Source organism: Alosa pseudoharengus, unplaced genomic scaffold (genome assembly GCF_046254945.1).
Source record: "Alosa pseudoharengus isolate Yale_2024_CS ecotype anadromous, Long Island Sound unplaced genomic scaffold, YU_APseudo_1.1 YU_APseudo_1.1_scf_5, whole genome shotgun sequence".
Taxonomy (NCBI): Eukaryota; Metazoa; Chordata; class Actinopteri; order Clupeiformes; family Clupeidae; genus Alosa; species Alosa pseudoharengus.
Window position 1 is genome coordinate 34,382,790 of NW_027468837.1, and position 19,447 is coordinate 34,402,236.

General features: G+C 44.1%; 1 protein-coding gene across 16 annotated transcripts in view; it reads left to right on the plus strand.

Moving 5' to 3' along the window:
* Nucleotides 1-229: 229 nt before the first annotated feature.
* The window catches only part of ralgapb (Ral GTPase activating protein non-catalytic subunit beta), a 40,059-nt gene continuing 20,841 nt past the window's right edge, over nucleotides 230-19,447 (plus strand). For 9 of the 16 annotated variants that reach the window (XM_076268664.1, XM_076268670.1, XM_076268666.1 and 6 more), the window contains exons 1-18: nucleotides 230-392; nucleotides 2,044-2,251; nucleotides 4,307-4,509; nucleotides 5,332-5,498; nucleotides 5,977-6,163; nucleotides 6,831-6,962; nucleotides 8,207-8,385; nucleotides 8,865-8,915; nucleotides 10,227-10,298; nucleotides 10,588-10,635; nucleotides 12,262-12,413; nucleotides 12,742-12,952; nucleotides 15,705-15,906; nucleotides 16,231-16,398; nucleotides 17,369-17,483; nucleotides 17,709-17,853; nucleotides 17,993-18,057; nucleotides 18,420-18,558. In XM_076268664.1, the coding sequence (XP_076124779.1) occupies nucleotides 2,075-2,251; nucleotides 4,307-4,509; nucleotides 5,332-5,498; nucleotides 5,977-6,163; nucleotides 6,831-6,962; nucleotides 8,207-8,385; nucleotides 8,865-8,915; nucleotides 10,227-10,298; nucleotides 10,588-10,635; nucleotides 12,262-12,413; nucleotides 12,742-12,952; nucleotides 15,705-15,906; nucleotides 16,231-16,398; nucleotides 17,369-17,483; nucleotides 17,709-17,853; nucleotides 17,993-18,057; nucleotides 18,420-18,558 (2,413 nt within the window). In that variant the 5' untranslated portion in view covers nucleotides 230-392; nucleotides 2,044-2,074. The remainder of the gene's footprint in view (nucleotides 393-2,043; nucleotides 2,252-4,306; nucleotides 4,510-5,331; nucleotides 5,499-5,976; nucleotides 6,164-6,830; nucleotides 6,963-8,206; nucleotides 8,386-8,864; nucleotides 8,916-10,226; nucleotides 10,299-10,587; nucleotides 10,636-12,261; nucleotides 12,414-12,741; nucleotides 12,953-15,704; nucleotides 15,907-16,230; nucleotides 16,399-17,368; nucleotides 17,484-17,708; nucleotides 17,854-17,992; nucleotides 18,058-18,419; nucleotides 18,559-19,447) is intronic. The other 7 variants (XM_076268679.1, XM_076268677.1, XM_076268678.1 and 4 more) reach the window with 4 other exon arrangements.

Below are 19,447 nucleotides of genomic sequence, written 5' to 3' on the forward strand. Positions count from 1 at the left end.
CAGGACCTTGCTTTTAAAGTGACATGTCTCCTTTGGTGCTATAAATATGCACGGTATATATTATATTCCCCCTATTTACTTTAAGAGAAATAATAGTGTACTTTCTATAGTGAACTGTAATCCACTTGCGCTCGTAGGCCTATGTTATGAAAGCAGTTGTTTACCTCCAGCCTTTGTCTTTCGTTAATTTAAAACCAATCCACATGGTCTAGGTATCCGTATGCATTTGCATCACTGCCAACCTTACTGGATGACGACAGGGCGGAAAGGCTTGTCCATGTCAGTGGATTTTCAGCGACAAAGATGATGTTTCCGAGGTTCATTCGTCGGTCCAAGAACTTGTGCTGAGAAGACACCGATGTCTGATATGTCAACCGTTCCCTCAGACGCAGGTAGCTGGCGATCTGTGGTTGCTTTTCTTCTAAAAGACAACTTGTGTATGTGTGTTGCTGTCGTGAATGTCCCGCAGTGCGGCCTACAACAACAGTGCACTTCCAGCAGGAGATTTCGGCTCCAGATCACCTTGCCACTGTTAGCCGTCTAGGATAGCGCTGAGTTTTGGAGTTTCGAAGAAATCTCTTTATCGGAACAGCTAATTTCCAAAATAAACATACGTGCAAGGGTTGTGCTGTCTAACTTACTTATTCACAAACCTACACAACGTTGTCTGGGAATGTAGCTCGCTATCTTATGCATTTAGCGACAGCTAACGCTAGCATAGTTAGCTGTTTCTGGCAGCCCGAACTAACGTTAGCAGTTACTAACACTTCCCAGTTGGTTAGTATTAAGTTGTGTTGATCGAGTGTGGGGTTGTCACTTCTGTAACCAGTCTAAAGTTAGCCAGAAATATGTATTTCACTTGCCACCAACTGACATGAAACTACTTTAAGGGCTCACTAATGGTAAACTGTTTCATGCTTTCTTGAAAAAAAATACTGTAAATGCTATGATAGCATGGATGTGTTAGCCACACAGAACTTTAAACGGGGTTCCCCTGCAGTGCAACCAAGTGCCCGACTTGTTTCCTTGGTTGCTAAAGTATCAGTAAACTGAAATAACCTGCTTGTATGAATGTCAGTTATGAAAGTTTTTCTAACGTTTGATTTATGCCTGAATTCAAAACTCCGATAATAAACATGCTAATGCTAACTTGTACCCAGCACGTATTGGGCAGCTGCCTTGCTAATAGTTTGGAAGCTGTATGACAACCGCCCAAAAAAGAGATTTTGAAGGCAAGAGGGCGGAAACTTTATTCACATTTGTCAAGGTAGCGTCATATCAAATCGGGAAATTAGTAGGATTGTTGACGCCAGTGTTTTAAACGAGCAATTGATGGAGAAAATTAATTTCATATAATATTCCGATAGAGGCCAGACCATTGACGCATTCCTGTCCGAAGAGTTGTTGTGGATCTGCGCGCTCTCATGACATGTAACTTAACATTTCTTGGTGGGAATTTGGGATTTGCAAAAAACAAAACAAAAATGTGACAACCTAAGCGTTTTCTTGATTACTCGATAGACTATTGGGTTTGACATAGGTTCAATTTTGAAACTAGACAGTACCATGATACAGGTTGGGAATGCCCATTTGGCACACGCCCCGACTGTGTTTATCATTTGATACTAATATTAGCATATCAGATAAACTGCGATTAGAGTAGGCTACAAACACACACATATGGACGTGTCATCGCTCAGACATACGCTCACTCAAGCCAGCCAGAGTTAAAAAGAGCTGGCCACCTTGCTATTCATAGATCTTCTGAAGAGCTTCTACTCATTGTACGCCCAATGAAATTCAACTTCAGATGATTTGGAACACAGACAGTGTTGCCAAAACACAAGAAGCCCTTTCTTTGTTTGTTGTTCCTTTCAAGTGAACTGTGAGGCCCGATGGAGTATTGCATTTTAGGATAAGAGTTCAAGTAAACATTTTTACCTACCCGCCCCATTGCATTTGGTCTAACAAATAGCCCATGCCTAATTTTACATGACAACTAAGTGTTTGAAATAGTGACTATATATTATCATCCCTTCTTAGGCTGTTCTTGGATCCAGTAGAAGCCACAGTCATGTACTCCGAGTGGAGGTCTCTGCACCTGGTGGTCCAGAACGACCAGGGCAATGTGAGCGTCCTGCACTCCTACCCGGCTCCGGTGGGACGGGATGTGGCCAACGCCGTGGTCCGGCCCCTGGGAGCTAGCCTGGGGGGCCCCACGTCAGAGAGCTTTCTGAAGACAGATAAAGAGGTAAGGGGTTAAGTGTGTGAGTTAAAAAAAGTGTCTTAAGTTCCGCTAAATGTAAACATATAAAAATGGAGATGATGGAAGTCCGTGGCTTGCTTGAGATAATCTGGATCTCCACGGATTCTGAATTGTAGAATTGTATGTATTCTCTTAAGTGTGATTATGATGTTTCCTTAACAGGAATTTCAGAAAGAGTGGAGACTCACTGTCAAAGGGGCTTATATCACAGCTGGCCAGCCTTAGCAACCACAGAAAGCAAAACACATACACAAGCACAAACACACCCACAAACACAAACACACACACACACACACACACACATATGAACCCACCCACCCACGGGCAAACCAACACCTCCAGTAAGTTACTTAAGTAAGTGAGAGAGTTTAGTAAGGGAGTGTGAGAGGGTGGTGCCAAACATTTCTTGAGAATTGGTCTCCTGTAAGTCATACTGTGTATATTTAGCATCGGCCATTGTTTTCTTCTGCAGTTATGTCCTCCTGTTCCAATGATTGATGATTATGAGATGCTTGGTCCTGGGGAGGAAGGGTGCCATAAGAAATAAGGGACCTAATGTTATGATTGCTGTTGTGTGGGCATTCACTTTAATCCTCTCTCTCTCTGTCTGTCGACACCTCTCTGCTTGTTGAGGCCTTATATTATTGCAGTATTGAGAGTTTTGGAGTGGGCCTCCAAAATGCAGCTAGTTGTTGACAAGCTCTGCTGGTTTTTCTCCTTCTCGCTTCTCTTCAGCCTGTTTCATGATTTTGACTGCATGTGAGAGTGAGTCTCATTTCTGCCTCCTGCCTAGGACATGAACTGCGACAGTTCCCTTTTTGTATGTGTTAGCTGATTTGTATTGTCTCTGTGTGTGTGTGTGTGTGTGTGTGTGTGTGTGTGTGTGTGTGTGTGTGTGTGTGTGTGTGTGTGTGTGTGTGTGTGTGTGTGTGTGTGTGTGTGTGTGTGTGTGTGTGTGTGTGTGTGTGTGTGTGTGTGTGTGTGTGTGTGTGTGTGTGTGTGTGTGTGTGTGTTTGAGTGTGTGCGAACTCAGAACAGAACAACTCTGTATTGTTCCCTGTGCCTTTGCTAACTTCCGCCCCCCCGTGTTGGAACCTCAGGTTCCTCCTAGCTTCTGTGTGGCGTGATAACAGTGCAAGGATTTCCTGTGTATTCCCTGAGGCCCCTGCCTCTGATTTTCACTGACTGCTCTCCTCTCCTCTCCCCTCCCTGCTCAACCTAACACAACCCTGCCTGAGCCTGGGTCCTCCACAGACAGCCCACTTGCCTGCCTGCCTGCCTGCCTGCCTGCAAGCCCAGTATTCATTAATAAGGCTGATAAGGCTGTTTTGCTACAAGGGTTCAGGCAGAAATTCAAGTCCCATGCCAAGGAATGCACGCTGGCCCTTGTTTCAGCATGGCGAGTGTCTGTTGGGTTTCCTGGCATGTTTTCGCTCACGAGATAAGTGGCTGAGCCGAGAGCCGAGTGCTTTGGGGGCACTGCCTGTGGGTACTCTTCCTGTTAAGGACAGGGTGGCTGATCGGCTGGGCAGAGCAAGACCGCAGCCGCATGCCAAAGTTAATGAGTGATGTTGTTGATAAAGGCGTTAAAGATGTAGCGTTGTTAGGAGGACAAATTTAGCCGTCTGTTTACAGTGTCAGTGGCCCGTAGTGTCACATGATCGCTGTCTATTATGGCTCAAGGGAATTGTCCCATTCACTCTCAACATTATGAACACCAAACAAGTTTTTTTTTTTCTAAGTTACAGATGTTTGTGGATAGCCTAATCTATGTCTACCATTCATTTCACCACAAACAATGATCTTTCTGTACACAGGGGCCGGGACTGAAAGGCTGAGAGGCATCTTCCCTCAGGCCATATGGGCCATGAATACTTTAAATTGACATTCAACAATTGGCATATTTTATTTTTTCCTCACACAGTTAGGAGTTGTTTTAACCTCCATTTCACTGCTGTTTTACCTGTCCAATTATGCTTGTGACCAATAAATCGATATCCACGAATAAATGTACCGGCATTCTGTCCTTCTGGATGTCAGGTGAAATGGACTATGGAGGTCCTGTGCTACGGCCTGACCCTGCCTCTGGACGGCGACACGGTGAAGCTCTGCGTGGACGTCTACACAGACTGGCTGATGGCCCTGGTGTCCCCGCGAGACTCCATACCTCAGCCCATCATCAAAGAGCCCAACCTCTACGTCCAGACCATTCTCAAGCACCTGCACAACCTCTTCTTGCCAAGGTACAGCAGTACTACTCTGTTTGCTTCATCTCTCATGTCTTATCATTTCTCATATAATCATCTGCTGAATTGATTTCAACTAAATGTGGCTCCATTTCTCCAACATGCAAAGGAAATGGTGGTTGTTAGAGGAGAGGAGAAGCCCAGATACTCACAGGCAGAGCAAAACAGAGTAAACATTAGTAGCCTATCATTGTTATTATTGGGAATTATGCAATGGTAGTTTGGGGGGGGGGGGGTGGGGTGCAACCCTGCTAGTTGTTTTGCTTCTTTGGGAGAAGAGAGTTAAATGGAGGGGAGCAGGGTCTGACCCCCTAACCCCCCTCTGTAATTTGTCCCATGATAGAGGTTGGCTTGTTATAATATAGCTTGTCATTTCAGCTAGAATGCTTTCACAAGATGTTATTTTGGCTTGAGTGTGACAGGCATGCTGATATTTTTGGAGATTTGTTTTCTTGGCTATTTTTTGTCGATGAGGAAAGAGGTTGGGTTCAAGGAGCAGTTATTGCTGGCACAGACTACCTTTATTTGTTTTAGAAAAATAGAACTTCTTTGAATGTGACTTTCTGTTCTCTTTCATCTTTTTCTTTTGTAACTCACCTTTTTAAAATCAAATTCTCTCTCTCTTTTTTTAATTATTTTTTGCCTTTGTCGTTTGTTTAAGAAAAAAAAAACATACAACTCCTAAACTTTTCTCTCTCTCTGTCTGTCTCTCTCACTTAAAATCTCACTTTCTCCCTGTCTTACCTGGGAGACACACCTGTCAACAGTTTGACCTGAGTATTGACTCTCTGCTGTTTTTTTTCCTCCTCTCCTCTCCAGGCCGGAGCACTACAGCCCGATGCACTTCCGCCTGTGCCAGCAGGTGCTGTGTGCAGTACAGAAGCTGGCCCGCGACTCCTCCTCCATGGTGCGCGAGACCTGGGAAGTGTTGCTCCTCTTCCTGCTACGCATCAACGACAGCCTGCTTGCACCGCCCACCGTAGGAGGTGGGGAACGACCACACACACACACACACACACACACTCACACACACACACACACACACACACACACACACACACACACACACACACACACACACCACTGATCTACACACTTTCAACTGGGGTTGCTAGTGGATGAGCTGTTGTGTCTCTAATACACACACACACCACTGATCTACACACTTTCAACTGGGGCTGCTGGTGGATGAGCTGTTGTGTCTCTAATACACACACACACTTTTTTTTTTTTACATTGTCAGGTTAACATTGTTTACCCTACATTACAGTCCATGCCCAAGGTGACCTAAGCATCTGCAGTAAATCAGCAAATTTTAACAAAGCATTAGAACACACTGAGCTCTGCAAAACTGGCACACGTCAACATAAAATCGTGATGCACCTCATTTTCCTTGTTTGGATCACTGTTTGTTATTGCTGAGGTAGATCAGTGCCTGACTGGCGTGCCTATTGCTGTTTGCAGGCGGCATTGCAGAGAAGCTGGCTGAGAAGCTGATCAGCGTGCTGTTTGAGGTGTGGTTCCTGGCCTGCACACGCTGCTTCCCCACGCCGCCCTACTGGAAGACGGCCAGGGAGATGCTGGCCAACTGGAGGCACCATCCGCCCGTGGTGGAGCAGTGGAGCAAAGTCATCGCCGCCCTCACCTCCAGGTAAACCGCGCCACTGACCTGTGGGCACGGGCATGATGGGCACCGCAGTACGGGAAGGGATGTGTCAGTGCCCAAGTGCCACGGCTTCAAGACCCAGTCCAAACCAGAATCCCTGGCTTTATATTTATAATATGGGCTTCTTGCACGAAAGGCTAAAATACGATCGTTTGTTTTTTGCCGCTATTGTTAATATAATTACAATTAATTGTAAGTGTCTACATAGACCCTGTTGGGTGTTGCACCTAGTGAATAAGCATGTTACGATAAAGAAGCATTTTTGTTTATGTTAATTTTTTTATTAATGGGCAAACAAGATATTCAGTGTCGGATTGAAGATGTAAGGAGCAGAATATGCCGTAACACAGTTAAACCAGAAAACCAGAGCGCACTAAGAGCCTTTCGTGCAAAAAAAGCCCATTAAATATATATTTTATAGTATATATACATACATTGTTAGACTTCATCAAGGTACTGTTGCCATATGTGCATGTATGTATTTATGGGTGTGTCACTGAGTGGTCACTCCTCCTTTTGTCACTAATGTATTTGTCGTGTGCAGCTAGTATTTCACAATCACAATCCTACTAAGTCTTTTTCTTGGGATCTTCTCTCTTTCTCTCCATCTCTCTTTCGCTTGTGTTTGTTGTCGTTCTTTTCTTCTGTCCAGATTATTGCGGTTCACGCACGGTCCCTCGTTCCCGCCGTTCAAGGTCCCAGAGGAGGACGCCAACCTCATCCCCTCTGAGATGGACAACGACTGTGTGGCCCAGACATGGTTTCGTTTTCTGCACATGCTCAGGTACTGCACCCAACGTGAGGATGTCCCATCACAGTGTAGACCCCACAGAACGCTGCTAGGGGCACGAGTTTGTTCTCCCTTCCTAAACCACAGTTACAACACGGAGGGCTGGTCTCCTGTCCATTGATTAAGCCTAATCCTAAATGAACCTTTATTGGAGATTTCCATTGAAAAAGAAATTCTTGCAGCCTAGAACTGGGCTTAATTCATGGACAGGAAACTGGCCCTGTGGTGGTAATCGTAGCAGAAGTCTCTGGTGGGAAATACATGTGTGGAATAAACATGGCATTACAGCTTTTTGTTTAAGAAGAGTATATATACTTACTTATACTTATACTTATAATGATGAACTATCTAAAAAAAATGTGTGACCCCTCTCTTGAGTCAACTTAGTCACCCATCCCCAGTACACAGGCTATCACAGCCATACATGTGTGAGGCCTTTTGGCCTGAGGACTACAGTAATTTCCTGTGTATTTGCCGCATTATGTATAAGCCACAAGGCAGTGTTAAAAGAAACAAAACCATATTAATACCATATTAACTGCCCCCGTGTATTAACCTCATAGCTGAAGAAATTTTGCAAAATCAATATATAAGCCGCCGCTAATAGTTGGAAAATTACAGTATGTACAGTACAGCATACAGCAGTCAAAAAGCATTTCTAAAACTGATATGATTATGATTGGCTGAATCGCGTTCGATGCCGTTGTAAAATCCAGCACAAACATACACCTTGACCGCATTCCGTTCTATATTACTGCGCTACCATAACTTGATACAAAAGTAGCTGCGTCTCGACGTTGCTTGGCAACCATTCATATAGAGGAAATATATCTCTTGGCGGAAGAATGAGGGGGGTTTATACTCCGCTAGCACGTCGTGCCTAACAACGCCCCTTAGCTGTTGTAGAATCAGCGTAACCTACGGCCTCTCGGGGCTTATTGCTTAAATGTGCAGCATTGGCCTATACAGTACAGTACACATATGCATTTTGCCAGAAGGCCACACAAATTTGTGAGTGTGAGATGACCTTTGTATACTGGGGACGCGTGTGTCAGTCTTGAGACAAGACTACTGGGCTAGACTAGTATTGTGGAATTGGTCTTGTGCATGTGGTCCTCCTTTTGAATACCGTACAACTCCAAAGTTGGTCAGCCCTCATCCACCCCTCAGCCTTGCTGATTGTGTGTCCACCCCCCCCCCCACACACACACACACACACGCACACACACACACACTAGCAACCCGGTGGACCTGAGCAACCCGGTGATCGTGAGCTCCACGCCAAAGTTCCAGGAGCAGCTCCTGGGGGTGAGCGGAGTGCCGCAGGAGCTGGTGCAGCACCCCTGTCTCAAGCAGCTGCCCCAGATCTTCTTCCGCGCCATGAGGGGCATCAGCTGCCTGGTGGACGCCTTCCTAGGTGAGTGTGTGTGTGTGTGTGGCACGTCGTCTCACCCTGACACAGTCTGGGGCTGAGGTGCGCCTGTAATATCCTCTAAATCCCACCACAGAGCTCTGTTGTTTTGAAGGTGGATGATAGCAGTGCCCTCTCTCTACTCTCAGTTCTGTGTCTGGGAGCCCTGAGAACCATTTCTTTGAAGTCTCTCTTCCTGCTCAGGAGGATGTCTGGCTCATCATTTCTGCTGTGTATATTTGTGTAGTCAAAAGCAGGGAGATATGCGGCGAGCAGAAGCGCTGCCCTGACCAGAGGAACTGCTCTGCTGTCACTATGATCCCTTTTGAAAGACTCGCCCTCTCAGCTGACCTCCGCTCTGCAGCTCCGAGAGTTTTTACTTAGAGAATTTACTTAATTCTGTCGTTTTTTGTTTTGTTTTGCTTTTTTTGTTTGTGATGTTGAATTGGCTCAAGTGTTGATGTGTGTGTTCTCCTGTACTGTAGGTGTTGCGGTCTTTAAGACACTCAAGCTCCATGAAAAGCTGCCTTCCTATGGTATTCTACCCTCCCTGGGGCCCTCTCTCTCTCCTCTCACATGATTCTGCCAATCTGGGCTATAAGGACTTATGTGCCTGGGACTATGCTAGTCTGCCTGTCCCTGATTGCTTCAAAACTGAAATGCTGAAAGACTGTTTTTATTTAGGGCCGTTTCATAGTATGTACAAGCTATGTGGACTCATGTGTCATGCTATGCAAGGAGGGTTTGACACATGCTTAGGTAGCAAGATTTGTTGTCCAAATTGTTCTAACACAAAGTGAGTGTTAATGTCATGCCTTTCTGATATGGATGCATTGTTGGCATAACTTCCGTAGACCATAAGTGGGCTCTTTGATAGGTTTGTGAGCCTGGCGTTTACAACTTTGTCTGCATAGTTTGTGTAGACTATGGAACAGCCTTTATAGTGCACCATACAGTTTCATAGCTTGTTAACTGTTCTGTCTTTGTGTTTTTTTGTGACCTTTGGTCTAGTAACACACACACACTAACACACACACTAACACACACACACACACACACACACACACACAAGCAAGCATACACAAGTCGGCACATTTAAGTCATGTTTGTAGAGTTTAGTTCTTTTCAGTTAAACTGTCCCAGTGGTTAAATCTTCCTGTGGTCTTTTCCACAGTGACAGGAAGCATGTGTGTGGTCTGTTGTGGAAAGGCTGAGTCCAGCCCTACGCCTAAGTTAGGATATGGTGGGCCTCTGTTCTACCGCATGGTAACACAGTGGCCAAGCACTTCATCCTTGTGCTACACAATGTGTAGTGCCTTTTTTGACCTTGGAAAACACCCCTATAAACTCTCAAAAGTGTGTGTGTGGGGCAGACCAGCTTGCATGTCTAGATGACCTTTTCAGACCTCACATAGTGTTTACATTGCTCCTCTGGGCCTGACAGGCACATATACATTGAGCTATGCAGTAACGTAAACATTGTAAGCAGATAGGCACTTGCACATACAACAAATATTTTCCTTTCCCTACATCGTTATGTTCTGTTTGTTGACCATTAAGTGCCACTACCATCAAAAATCGACCAATGGCCAATGTGCTGTAGCTCTGTTAATGTCTTTGTTTTGTCAGTGACCGCAATGATCAACATTTTACTAAATGCAAATCAAACGTTTTCCATGTGCCCTTACACAGTGGCACATTGTACTAACACACTGTCATTGTGATATATATGATGTGTATGCGTTCCCCCGTGCCCTGGGTCCTGTGCTGCTTACAGTGTAAAGTCTTATTTTTTTTTTCTTCTTTCTTTTTTTTCCATCCATGTTTTTTCTCTCTTCCTTGTGTAGGGTTACATGAGCTTTCTTCCACAGGAGTCACCATGTCTCGGGGCTATATACGGGACAGACTGCCCTCTTTAGGTACTTTGAGATGCACTAAAGCAATGAACTCACACCTGACAGCCATGCTTGATACCTCCAATACTGCAGCTGGCTTCGGTCAGGAAGCATGTTCAGCACATTTGGATGATTCTTTGTTATTTAGTTTTTTATATTAATTCCATAATTGTGCTTATACTTATAACTCCACAAATAAGTGTTTGTACATTTTTATTTATATATTTGTACAATAGGTGCACCTGTTTTCTATTATCTCACCACATTTATGTTCATTTTCTGTGTGTTTGTGAACACCATCTTTTTTTCCCAGGTGTCGCGGTGTCTAGGAACAATTTTCGAGACAGGCTGCCATCTTATGGTACTTTGTAGATCTCCTAAAGAACCATCAGGGAGCTTGATGTGGATTGGTGGATTTGCTGGGGTTGGAAAGATCTTATTGTGGATTGGTGCATGCACTATGGCTGCTGTGCTTTGGCCCTTTATGTCAAGGGTCAAAAATGTACTCTTAAATTCAGTATAATCTGCATTCTACACTGCATATGCTTATCAGGTCTCATTTTCTAAATAAATAAACTAGTTAAGAAAGGAAACACCAAGGCTTCATTATCATGGCTGGGTCTTGAACATCAGCATCAAGACTTTTCAGGGAGTCAAAATAGAATAGATTTTCCTTTTAAGATGTGCTGTCTTGCAGGTGTGGGAACGCTATTTTGACACATTTGACACACAATTATCTGAGCTCATCTAATTAATGTAATCAAGAACTTTGCAGTTACGCTGACAATCCAGTAGAAATTGATAGATGTCATGCTGTGAGGGGATGGGGCATATATAAAGTCGAATAGCCCTGGAATGGGCCTTTTGGTGTAGAGTTACCGTAGTGCCGACTCCCCTCTCAACCTGACATCTGCTCAAACACCCATTGTGCTTCAGTTCATTAGAACTAGTGAAGTAAGCTGTAAATCCATTGGTTCAAGTGCAGCTAACAGGACTAGGTTCTAGTGCTCTACTGACACGAAATCAGAAGAGCAAGCCATTGCTTCCAGAGGCCATAATGCATTGCATCGGGGTTTTGAAATATACACAGATTGTGTCAATGCTTTATTTTGTTTATCCTGCATTTTGGCATTGTGTTGATCCTGATCAAGTTGGACTTGAGCTTCACTAACCTAATCAATGTTGTGGGGATCCTCAGGAAATGTGTGGTTTATGGTGCATGGATTGATTACTATTTTTGTTATTGTTATTGGACATGAATTGATTACTATTATTGTTATGGTAAATTAGCCTGGCTGCGCCTGCCTGCATCTCAGCTCATTTTTTTTTTCTCTGAGATAGTAGTCTGACTGCTCTCCATGGATTTATGTTTCCCTCAACCACCAGGATGGTGCACCATTCAGCAATGATGTTACCATTTCGATATCGAAAGTTGCAGTGGTAGAACTAGAGAAAGCAATAAAATGATAGTAGGAATGTCAGCAAACAACAAAACAATTGCAGCTGGAAATACATGTACATTTTAAATCAGGTAAATACATTGTTTTTTCACTGCAAATGTGATTTATTATCCGTTTGCAAAGGTTAGTGGTGAGTTAGGAAGTAGCGTTAGGAATCCCTGATCAATACGATTAGTTAGGCTGGACCAATGACTTCAAAGTTAACACAAAGTCTACGGCCACTTGGATGCTACAATTGCCAGACCCTTTTCACCACAAGTGAATAGGTCTGGTGACACCAGGCTAAAGGTACATGCCATCTTTCCGCCAGGTTGTTTTTCTTTTGATGAACCAATTTTTTTTGTTGTTGTTTTGCTTAATTGCCCAAAGCTGCCATGATGTTACGCTCAAGCGATGTCCTAAATAACAATGACGATTTTGGAATTCAGGTGATCTAATGACGATTTCTGTGAACACAGGACAGCTGGGGACCTCACTTCCTGTTTCACCTGTGTGATTGCTCTCTGTTCCATGCCACTGTCCTGCAGGTATATCCCGCCCCCGTTCAGACAGTGCCCCTCCCACTCCTGTGAACAGGCTAAGCATGCCTCCGGCCCCAACAACCACGAACACAACACCACCACACAGCCGCCGGCACCGCCCAACGGCCGTTACCAAGACAACCAGCAAGGCCTCAACGGTAGGTAATGCTGAGCTGCAGCAGTGTTTTTTTTTTTTTTTTTTTTTTTTTTTTTTTTTTTTTTATCGTACATTCATAGCCACATACACCTACCTAGGACCCTACTTTGAAATGATATATTCAAATATGTATCTAGCAAAATGAGAATAATGTTTGGTCCATGCATTTGAAACGTAAGACATTGCCCATCTTTCCAATTAGGGTTAATGTGAAATACAGTGATGGCAATATTACCATCAAAGGGTATTTAGATACTGATTCAAAATAAACGACTTTGTAAATGACTAACCATTTGCAAATAAAATGCTACTTATCCATCTGCCACCAGACGGGACAGTCCAAAGTGTCGCATCAGACCTCCTCCTCGTCATCTCCTCTGTCCAGCCCCAACCAAACAAGCTCTGAACCGCGACCCCTGCCCGCACCTACACGGCCTAAGGTCAACAGTGTCCTCAACCTGTTTGGCCAGTGGCTGTTTGACGCTGCGCTGGTCCACTGCAAACTCCACTCAAGCCTGAGTAGGGACAGCAGCATGACTGGTAAGATCCGACACACACACACATGGTGACAATAGGAGGTCTGCTCCCCCATCCTTGCTCCCTAGTGTATACAATAGAGTCACACCTGAGGATAAGCCAAAAGGTCCCTAGACAGTGCCTACTGAATTCTAATCATTCAAGGACAAACAATGGATACACTGCATACAAACCAAAGACACACACAGGGTACACATGGGTACAAAAATCACAAATGACCATAAGAAGTACACAGTATGTACATTTACAGAAATGATTCTGATTCACAACACTTTCAAAAGGGGATATGTGTAGGATTTTTAGTTGAAAACATTCAACTAAAAGAGATGAGGGATGACCGTTGTGAAGTGTGAAGAACACACTGTGTTAGGGCTGAGCTACACCAGGCGCGTAACTGAAGCGTTCCGTTCGCATAGCATCTGCTGCAACAATTAGCTTCCATTATAATCAATGGAAGTAGCTACACCAGACGTGACAGTGGGGCCTAAGTTCGAAAAAAATAGACCATTTAACTAAAATGGATTTTACGCGTCGCGAACGGAACGCTTCAGTTACGCGCCTGGTGTAGCTCATACCTTACTCAGATACTCGGACTCAGGCCGTTAGACTTCAACAGCTAGCTTGGGACTAAATTCTCGTAATACCACGTTGAGGTGCTGTGTGGAAGAGTGTTGTCGTGGAAGCAGTGGTGCGTTTAAAACTACTTGAAATGTGAGTTTTTCCTTAATTGCAGCAGTTTCCCCAGGCCTGAAGATATGCATTAAACGTCAAGTGCCAATGTTTAATGAGTGCCTAGCATCTGCCTATTTATAATAAACTCTTTTAGTAGGCTCTTCTCATTATAAAAGGATGACTTGCAGATTTGTCATCAGAAGGTCACTTTATTTATTTATATCTTTTGACCAGGGTCGTTTCTTTGTGCTGTTTGAAGTGTTAATTAGCTGTCTGTGTTTGTTTGGCTGCCTCCATATCGACTCCGCCACCACCCACCCCACCAGAGAACCGGAACATTCCAAGGCATTTTTGTGAGCCTGTCAACTCTGAGCCATGTATTAGCATTTATTCGACGGTGTGGTAGAAATTGCCAAGGGTGATGGAGCTTCACTGTCCGTTTGTCTCTTCCTTTTGCATGTGGGGTGTTATGAACAACCCTCGTTAATTAAGCAGGGGTTTGGTAAATGCTCAGTCAGTGATGCTGAGCAAAGCATGACAGAGTTCATGCAGCTTGACAGAACCAATACCATTGGAGTGCTTCATTGCCTTTTGCGTAATTTGTTCACATATTACTGTTTTTCTTTGATTAGTTTGATTCGTTAAATTTTTTTTGTTGTTGTCTTGCAGCCACATATTTCCAAATTCTTCTTTCTTATAAATCTTGTAAGTAAGGCACTCAAGCTTTTACTTGATATGTTTTGGCTCGTTTTGCTCTTTTGCATAGGTTTGCCTAATAGTTTGTGAGTTGAAAAGAACCGCATACACCTAATTTTGCAGTGACATTTTCATCCATTTCACATAGTAGCACTGTTTGGATTGTAAGGGCAGGCTTTGCTTTGTTTCCTGCTTGTGTTTGTTTGGACTGAATGGTCACCGCCCAGATTCCTTTGGGTCAATTGCAACAGATATCATGGAAAACATGGATGGGGACTGATAACAGAGTCTGAACTTCAAGACAGGCTTTCTGACATTTTACCAACCAGAAATGTCTTTCACTGATGTAATTCTCTCATTTGTAGTCAAAAAATAGCCTAGTCACAAAACTCAAAAATTAAGCCACGACATAAATGTTTGTTTACAATTGACTCTGCCTGCACATACAGTAATTGCCTTAGCCCATCTCACGACAACACTTTTAACCCATACCCTGTTCACCATAGGGGTTTATACTAACCAGACTTTGAAGGACTATCTTGCCATTTGTGCAGTGTATTACGCCTATTCTTTTATTTTTAGAGCAGTTGGGTGTACTGATGGATGCTGTGGATGTCTTTGCAATTTTTATGAGTGAAATCATACTTTGTGAATATTAAGAGCTGCTGTCCTGACTCATTGGGCATTTAGTCTCATTTCTCCAATGGATGAGTCTGTTTTATGGTTCGAGTGCTGACAAGGAGAGTGCATTACCCCCCCCCCCCCCACATACACACACACACACACACACACACACACTCTTTCTCCAGGGCCCTCTTGGCCAAAGTAGTTAAATCCAGCTGGACTACTACACTGGTGCTTTTTGTGAAGATCCTTTGGAGTTCCCCAGTAGTTGAAAAGATAGTACAGCTGGACATTTCTGCACATTATAACCCTCGTGTTAAATTTTGCGTTTCAAATGAAGTTTTTGCCAAACTCCTGTTTGAAGTGAGGTTCTGTTGACTGTTTGCTTCAGGCATAGAAAAATAGACACATTTAATGAGATGCCAACGACTATATGTAATTCACTTCTACTCTACCTGATGCTAAGTCACATCTGAACGTTCTTAGTGCAAACAGCTGCAGTCTCTTTGTCAGTTACTGTAGCTTTGTGGGGCCAGTGTTTCCCCTCAGGCATGTCTTACTCACTCTTTTGCTCTCTCTGTCTGTCAACCCTGAACCTCTCTGGCTCCATCTGTTTTCATATCATCTCATCTCCTCTCCCTCTCCTCTTTTCTTCTCTCATCTCCCCTCACCTCTCCCTCTCTTCTCCTCTCTTCCTCCTCCTCCTCCTCCTCCTCCTCCTCCTCCCCTCTTCGACTCCTCTTCTCCTTTGTTCTCGTGCCAGCCTTAGCCACTCAGGCAGGGGTCGAGCTGAGGAGGAAGGGCTCTCAGATGTCCACGGACACCATGGTCTCCAACCCCATGTTTGATGCCAACGAGTTCCCCGACAACTACGAGTCCGGCAGGGCCGAGGCGTGCGGCACCCTCTGCCGTATTTTCTGCAGCAAGAAAACCGGAGAGGAGATTCTGCCCGTCTACTTGTCCAGGTGAGACTCTGGGGGAACGAGCCACAGAAACTTAAAAGTCTGGACAGAGAATGTTTGACTGAGGTTAAAAGTTCAAGTTAAAAGTCTGTACAGAGATTGTTTGACTGAGGTTAAAAATAATTCAAGTTAAAAGTCTCTACACAGGTGGTTAAAGGTTTAAGTTAAAAGTTAAAGAAATTTGATCTGTTAAACGATTTTGTCCCTGGGCGGCCATACAGAAGTCTAAACTAGCCATAGTTTTAGATCAATGTTTTCGAATGTATTTTGTCTCCCCTGTTTTCTGTCAGGCTCTGTCGCACTAACCAGGTGTCTGTCTTTTGACAGGTTCTACATGGTTCTGATCCAGGGCCTCCAGATATCGGACTACATCTGCCGGCCGGTCCTGGCTAGCATCATCCTCAACTCGTCTGCTCTGTTCTGCTCGGATCTGAAAGGCATCAACGTGGTGGTGCCATACTTCATCTCGGCTCTGGAGAACATCCTGCCTGACCGGTGAGACACAGACCCACTGACAGACATGCACTGGGATCCATCACAACCCCCCCCCCCCCCGCACACACACACACACACACACACACACACACACACACACACACACACACACACACACACACACACACACCTTCACCCTGCAATACTGCAGACAGACCGCACAGAGACACAGAGAGGAAGCTTACACAGTTGTTGGTACACTATTGTAGGCCAGCACTGACAGATCAAGGCCCAGCATGATGTACATGTAGGCAGCTTCAATCAAAGATTAGCACTCCAGGCGCTCTCCTTCCAGTCAAGGAATTAAAGTTTAAATCATGGGGTACTGAAGTAAAAACGCCCTGATGATTTACATGTATTAAGTGGAATATTCCTTCAGTTGCGTTCTGTTTATCTGGTGTGGAGAGAGATGGCTGACTCCTCTCTTCTCCTCTCCTGTCATGTCATGGCGTTAACGCTTACATGCACCCTGTTCTGACGGTGCATTAAAAATGTAATGCTTTCGTGGCAGTTCAGGCCCGTCACGCAAATGGGGTTATGCAACATTTACATTTGACAAAAAGTTAAATAACAAAAAGGAGGTAATCAATGCTGCAGCATGCATCTTTTTCATGACAATATGTGACTGTAAGGACGTGGTAGTGCGCAATCAAATAATTTCTTATGCCAGGAATCTTATCTCTTAATACATAGTTTATCATCTGGTGTACATTTTCTGTTGGCTAAATATGCAGTACTTTGCTCAGGGAGGGACAAGATCAGCTTTTTAATACTTTACCACCTTATTACTGTTCAGTGTTTCTGGAATGCCTGGGAATTTGATAAAAGACTTTAAATAATTGCAGTATGCCAGATTATCACAGTCGTAGAGAACCGTGGACTGAATATTGTAAGTAACCAGTGATGCGTTCCTGTTATATTCTGAATTGCTTATTTTGATTCCCCCCCCCCCCCCCCCCCCCCCCAATAGGGAGCTGTCGAAGTTTAAATCGTACGTGAACCCCACGGAACTCCGACGAGCCTCCATCCACATCCTGCTGTCCATGCTGCCCCTGCCACACCACTTCGGCAACGTCAAATCAGAGGTAGGAGATGGAGGCCCGCTCACCTTCCCACCGCCAGGCCTTTCTCTCATCACGTTCTGTGTCCTCTTACGTCATCTTTCAGGTGTCTGCAGTCCTCTGTGAAACACAAAAAAGAAAATCTTGCGTAGTCATCACATTGTGGAGAGATGTGGCGGCACTGTCAGTTACTAAGTTATGGCTTCTGTATTATGCTGAATCTGAGGTTTTGCCACTCTGTGCTTTCAGGTCTTGCTGGAAGGGAAATTCAGTAATGATGACTCGCTCCACGACAAGGCAGTCACCTTCCTGTCCCTCAAACTGCGATTGGTCAATATTTTGATTGGCGCACTGCAGACAGAGACCGACCCAACCAACACACAAATGATTCTTGGTACATTTATTTGTCTTCCATTATAGCCATGTTGCATGCGTAACAATGTTACAACCTCAGTAGACAATTGGCAACACTGACCTTCATTGCTCTCCATGCATAAATCAGAATAAATAAGGTAGCACTGACTTGCTTGCAGGGGCCATGCTGAATATTGTGCAAGATTCAGCTCTGCTAGAGTCAATCGGTGCCCAAGCTGAAGTGGTAAGTAATGCATGTGAGGTAATGCAGCAATATATACTGCTCAAAAAAATTAAGGGAACACTTCAATCATACACGATCGGTACTCTGGTTCTGAGCACAATTAAAACTTTTGAGGCGAGTGTTTTATTTTGCAAGAACTGTCAGACATTCTGTGAATGTAGTTTGAGAATGGAGAAAAGGATGGAAGGTTTCAAAAAATGTGTTTAACAATTGTGGAAAACCTAAGTGAGCAGTATATTTTAGTGTGTGTGTGTGTGTGTGTGTGAGAGAGAGAGAGAGTAGTTCACTGTAGCAGAAGAAAACACCTTAAGCTGTGATGACATATTGGAAAGAGCGCTTTGCTGTGCTGTGTGGCTCCGCAGGGCAGTTTGGATGGCAGTCACTCCCTGGCTAAGAGCCACAGCAGAAACAACAGCGGCATCAGCACTGCCAGCGCAGGCAGCTCCGAGGCCACCACGCCCGACAGCGAAAGACCCGCACAGGCTCTGCTCCGAGACTACGGTAAGCCAGGAGGGTCACACAGACAGGCTGGTGATGAAAGTTTGTAAAACTACTTGAATTTTAGTTGAAGTTGTTCGTTTTCCATCTTGGGTTTACACTAGTTTATTATTTATTCTTAGCAAACATTTTCTAATGTGTTCAGAAGAATTTTTTGGTAAAGGTTTTTTTTTTCTCTCTCTCTTGATTTGAAACTTTTTGCAGTGCTGTGTCTTTGAGAATTTGTCACAAATTCAACTTTTATGTTCCCCACCACTCTCCTTCTCTTTTGAAATTGCTATTTTATATATATTAGTAACAGACTTGACCACCCAGTCTCTTGGCTGCATGTCTTGGACTCAGCCTTCTGCATGTGGCTAAACGTCCAGTGCAGCTTCATCACGTGATATGCTCTCAGTCTGTAGGTTCTCTTCATACTGACCAAACTCTAAAACTTCCTTGTGCGCCTCTTCACTGGATGGAAGTATGCTTAAGACCAGACGTGCAAAAACTGGCCTTCGAAAAGTACAAGTCCTGCCATGTATTTGGTCCATGCATTCACTAAACCAGCTGACTCGATTAAGCACACCATTTCAAACAGGTAGATCAGCTAATCTGAAGTGATCTACTGATCTACTGAAATCTCCCATTTTAACTGCACGGGTAAAACCAATACGTGGTGTAACTTTTACTTTCTTGAGGCCAGGTTTTTCCATCTCTGCTTAAAACGATAAAAAATACATTTTGTCTTCAACAGACATACGCTTCTGTTTGTTCTTTTGCCCTGATATGAGTTTTCAGCTGCAGTGTCTCTCTGTAATTGCATGACAGTTGACAAGCTACTATCAAATCGTTTTTAGCCCATTATTGGGATTGTCTGTAAAGCACTTTCAATATTTTGGAGTCATGGAGC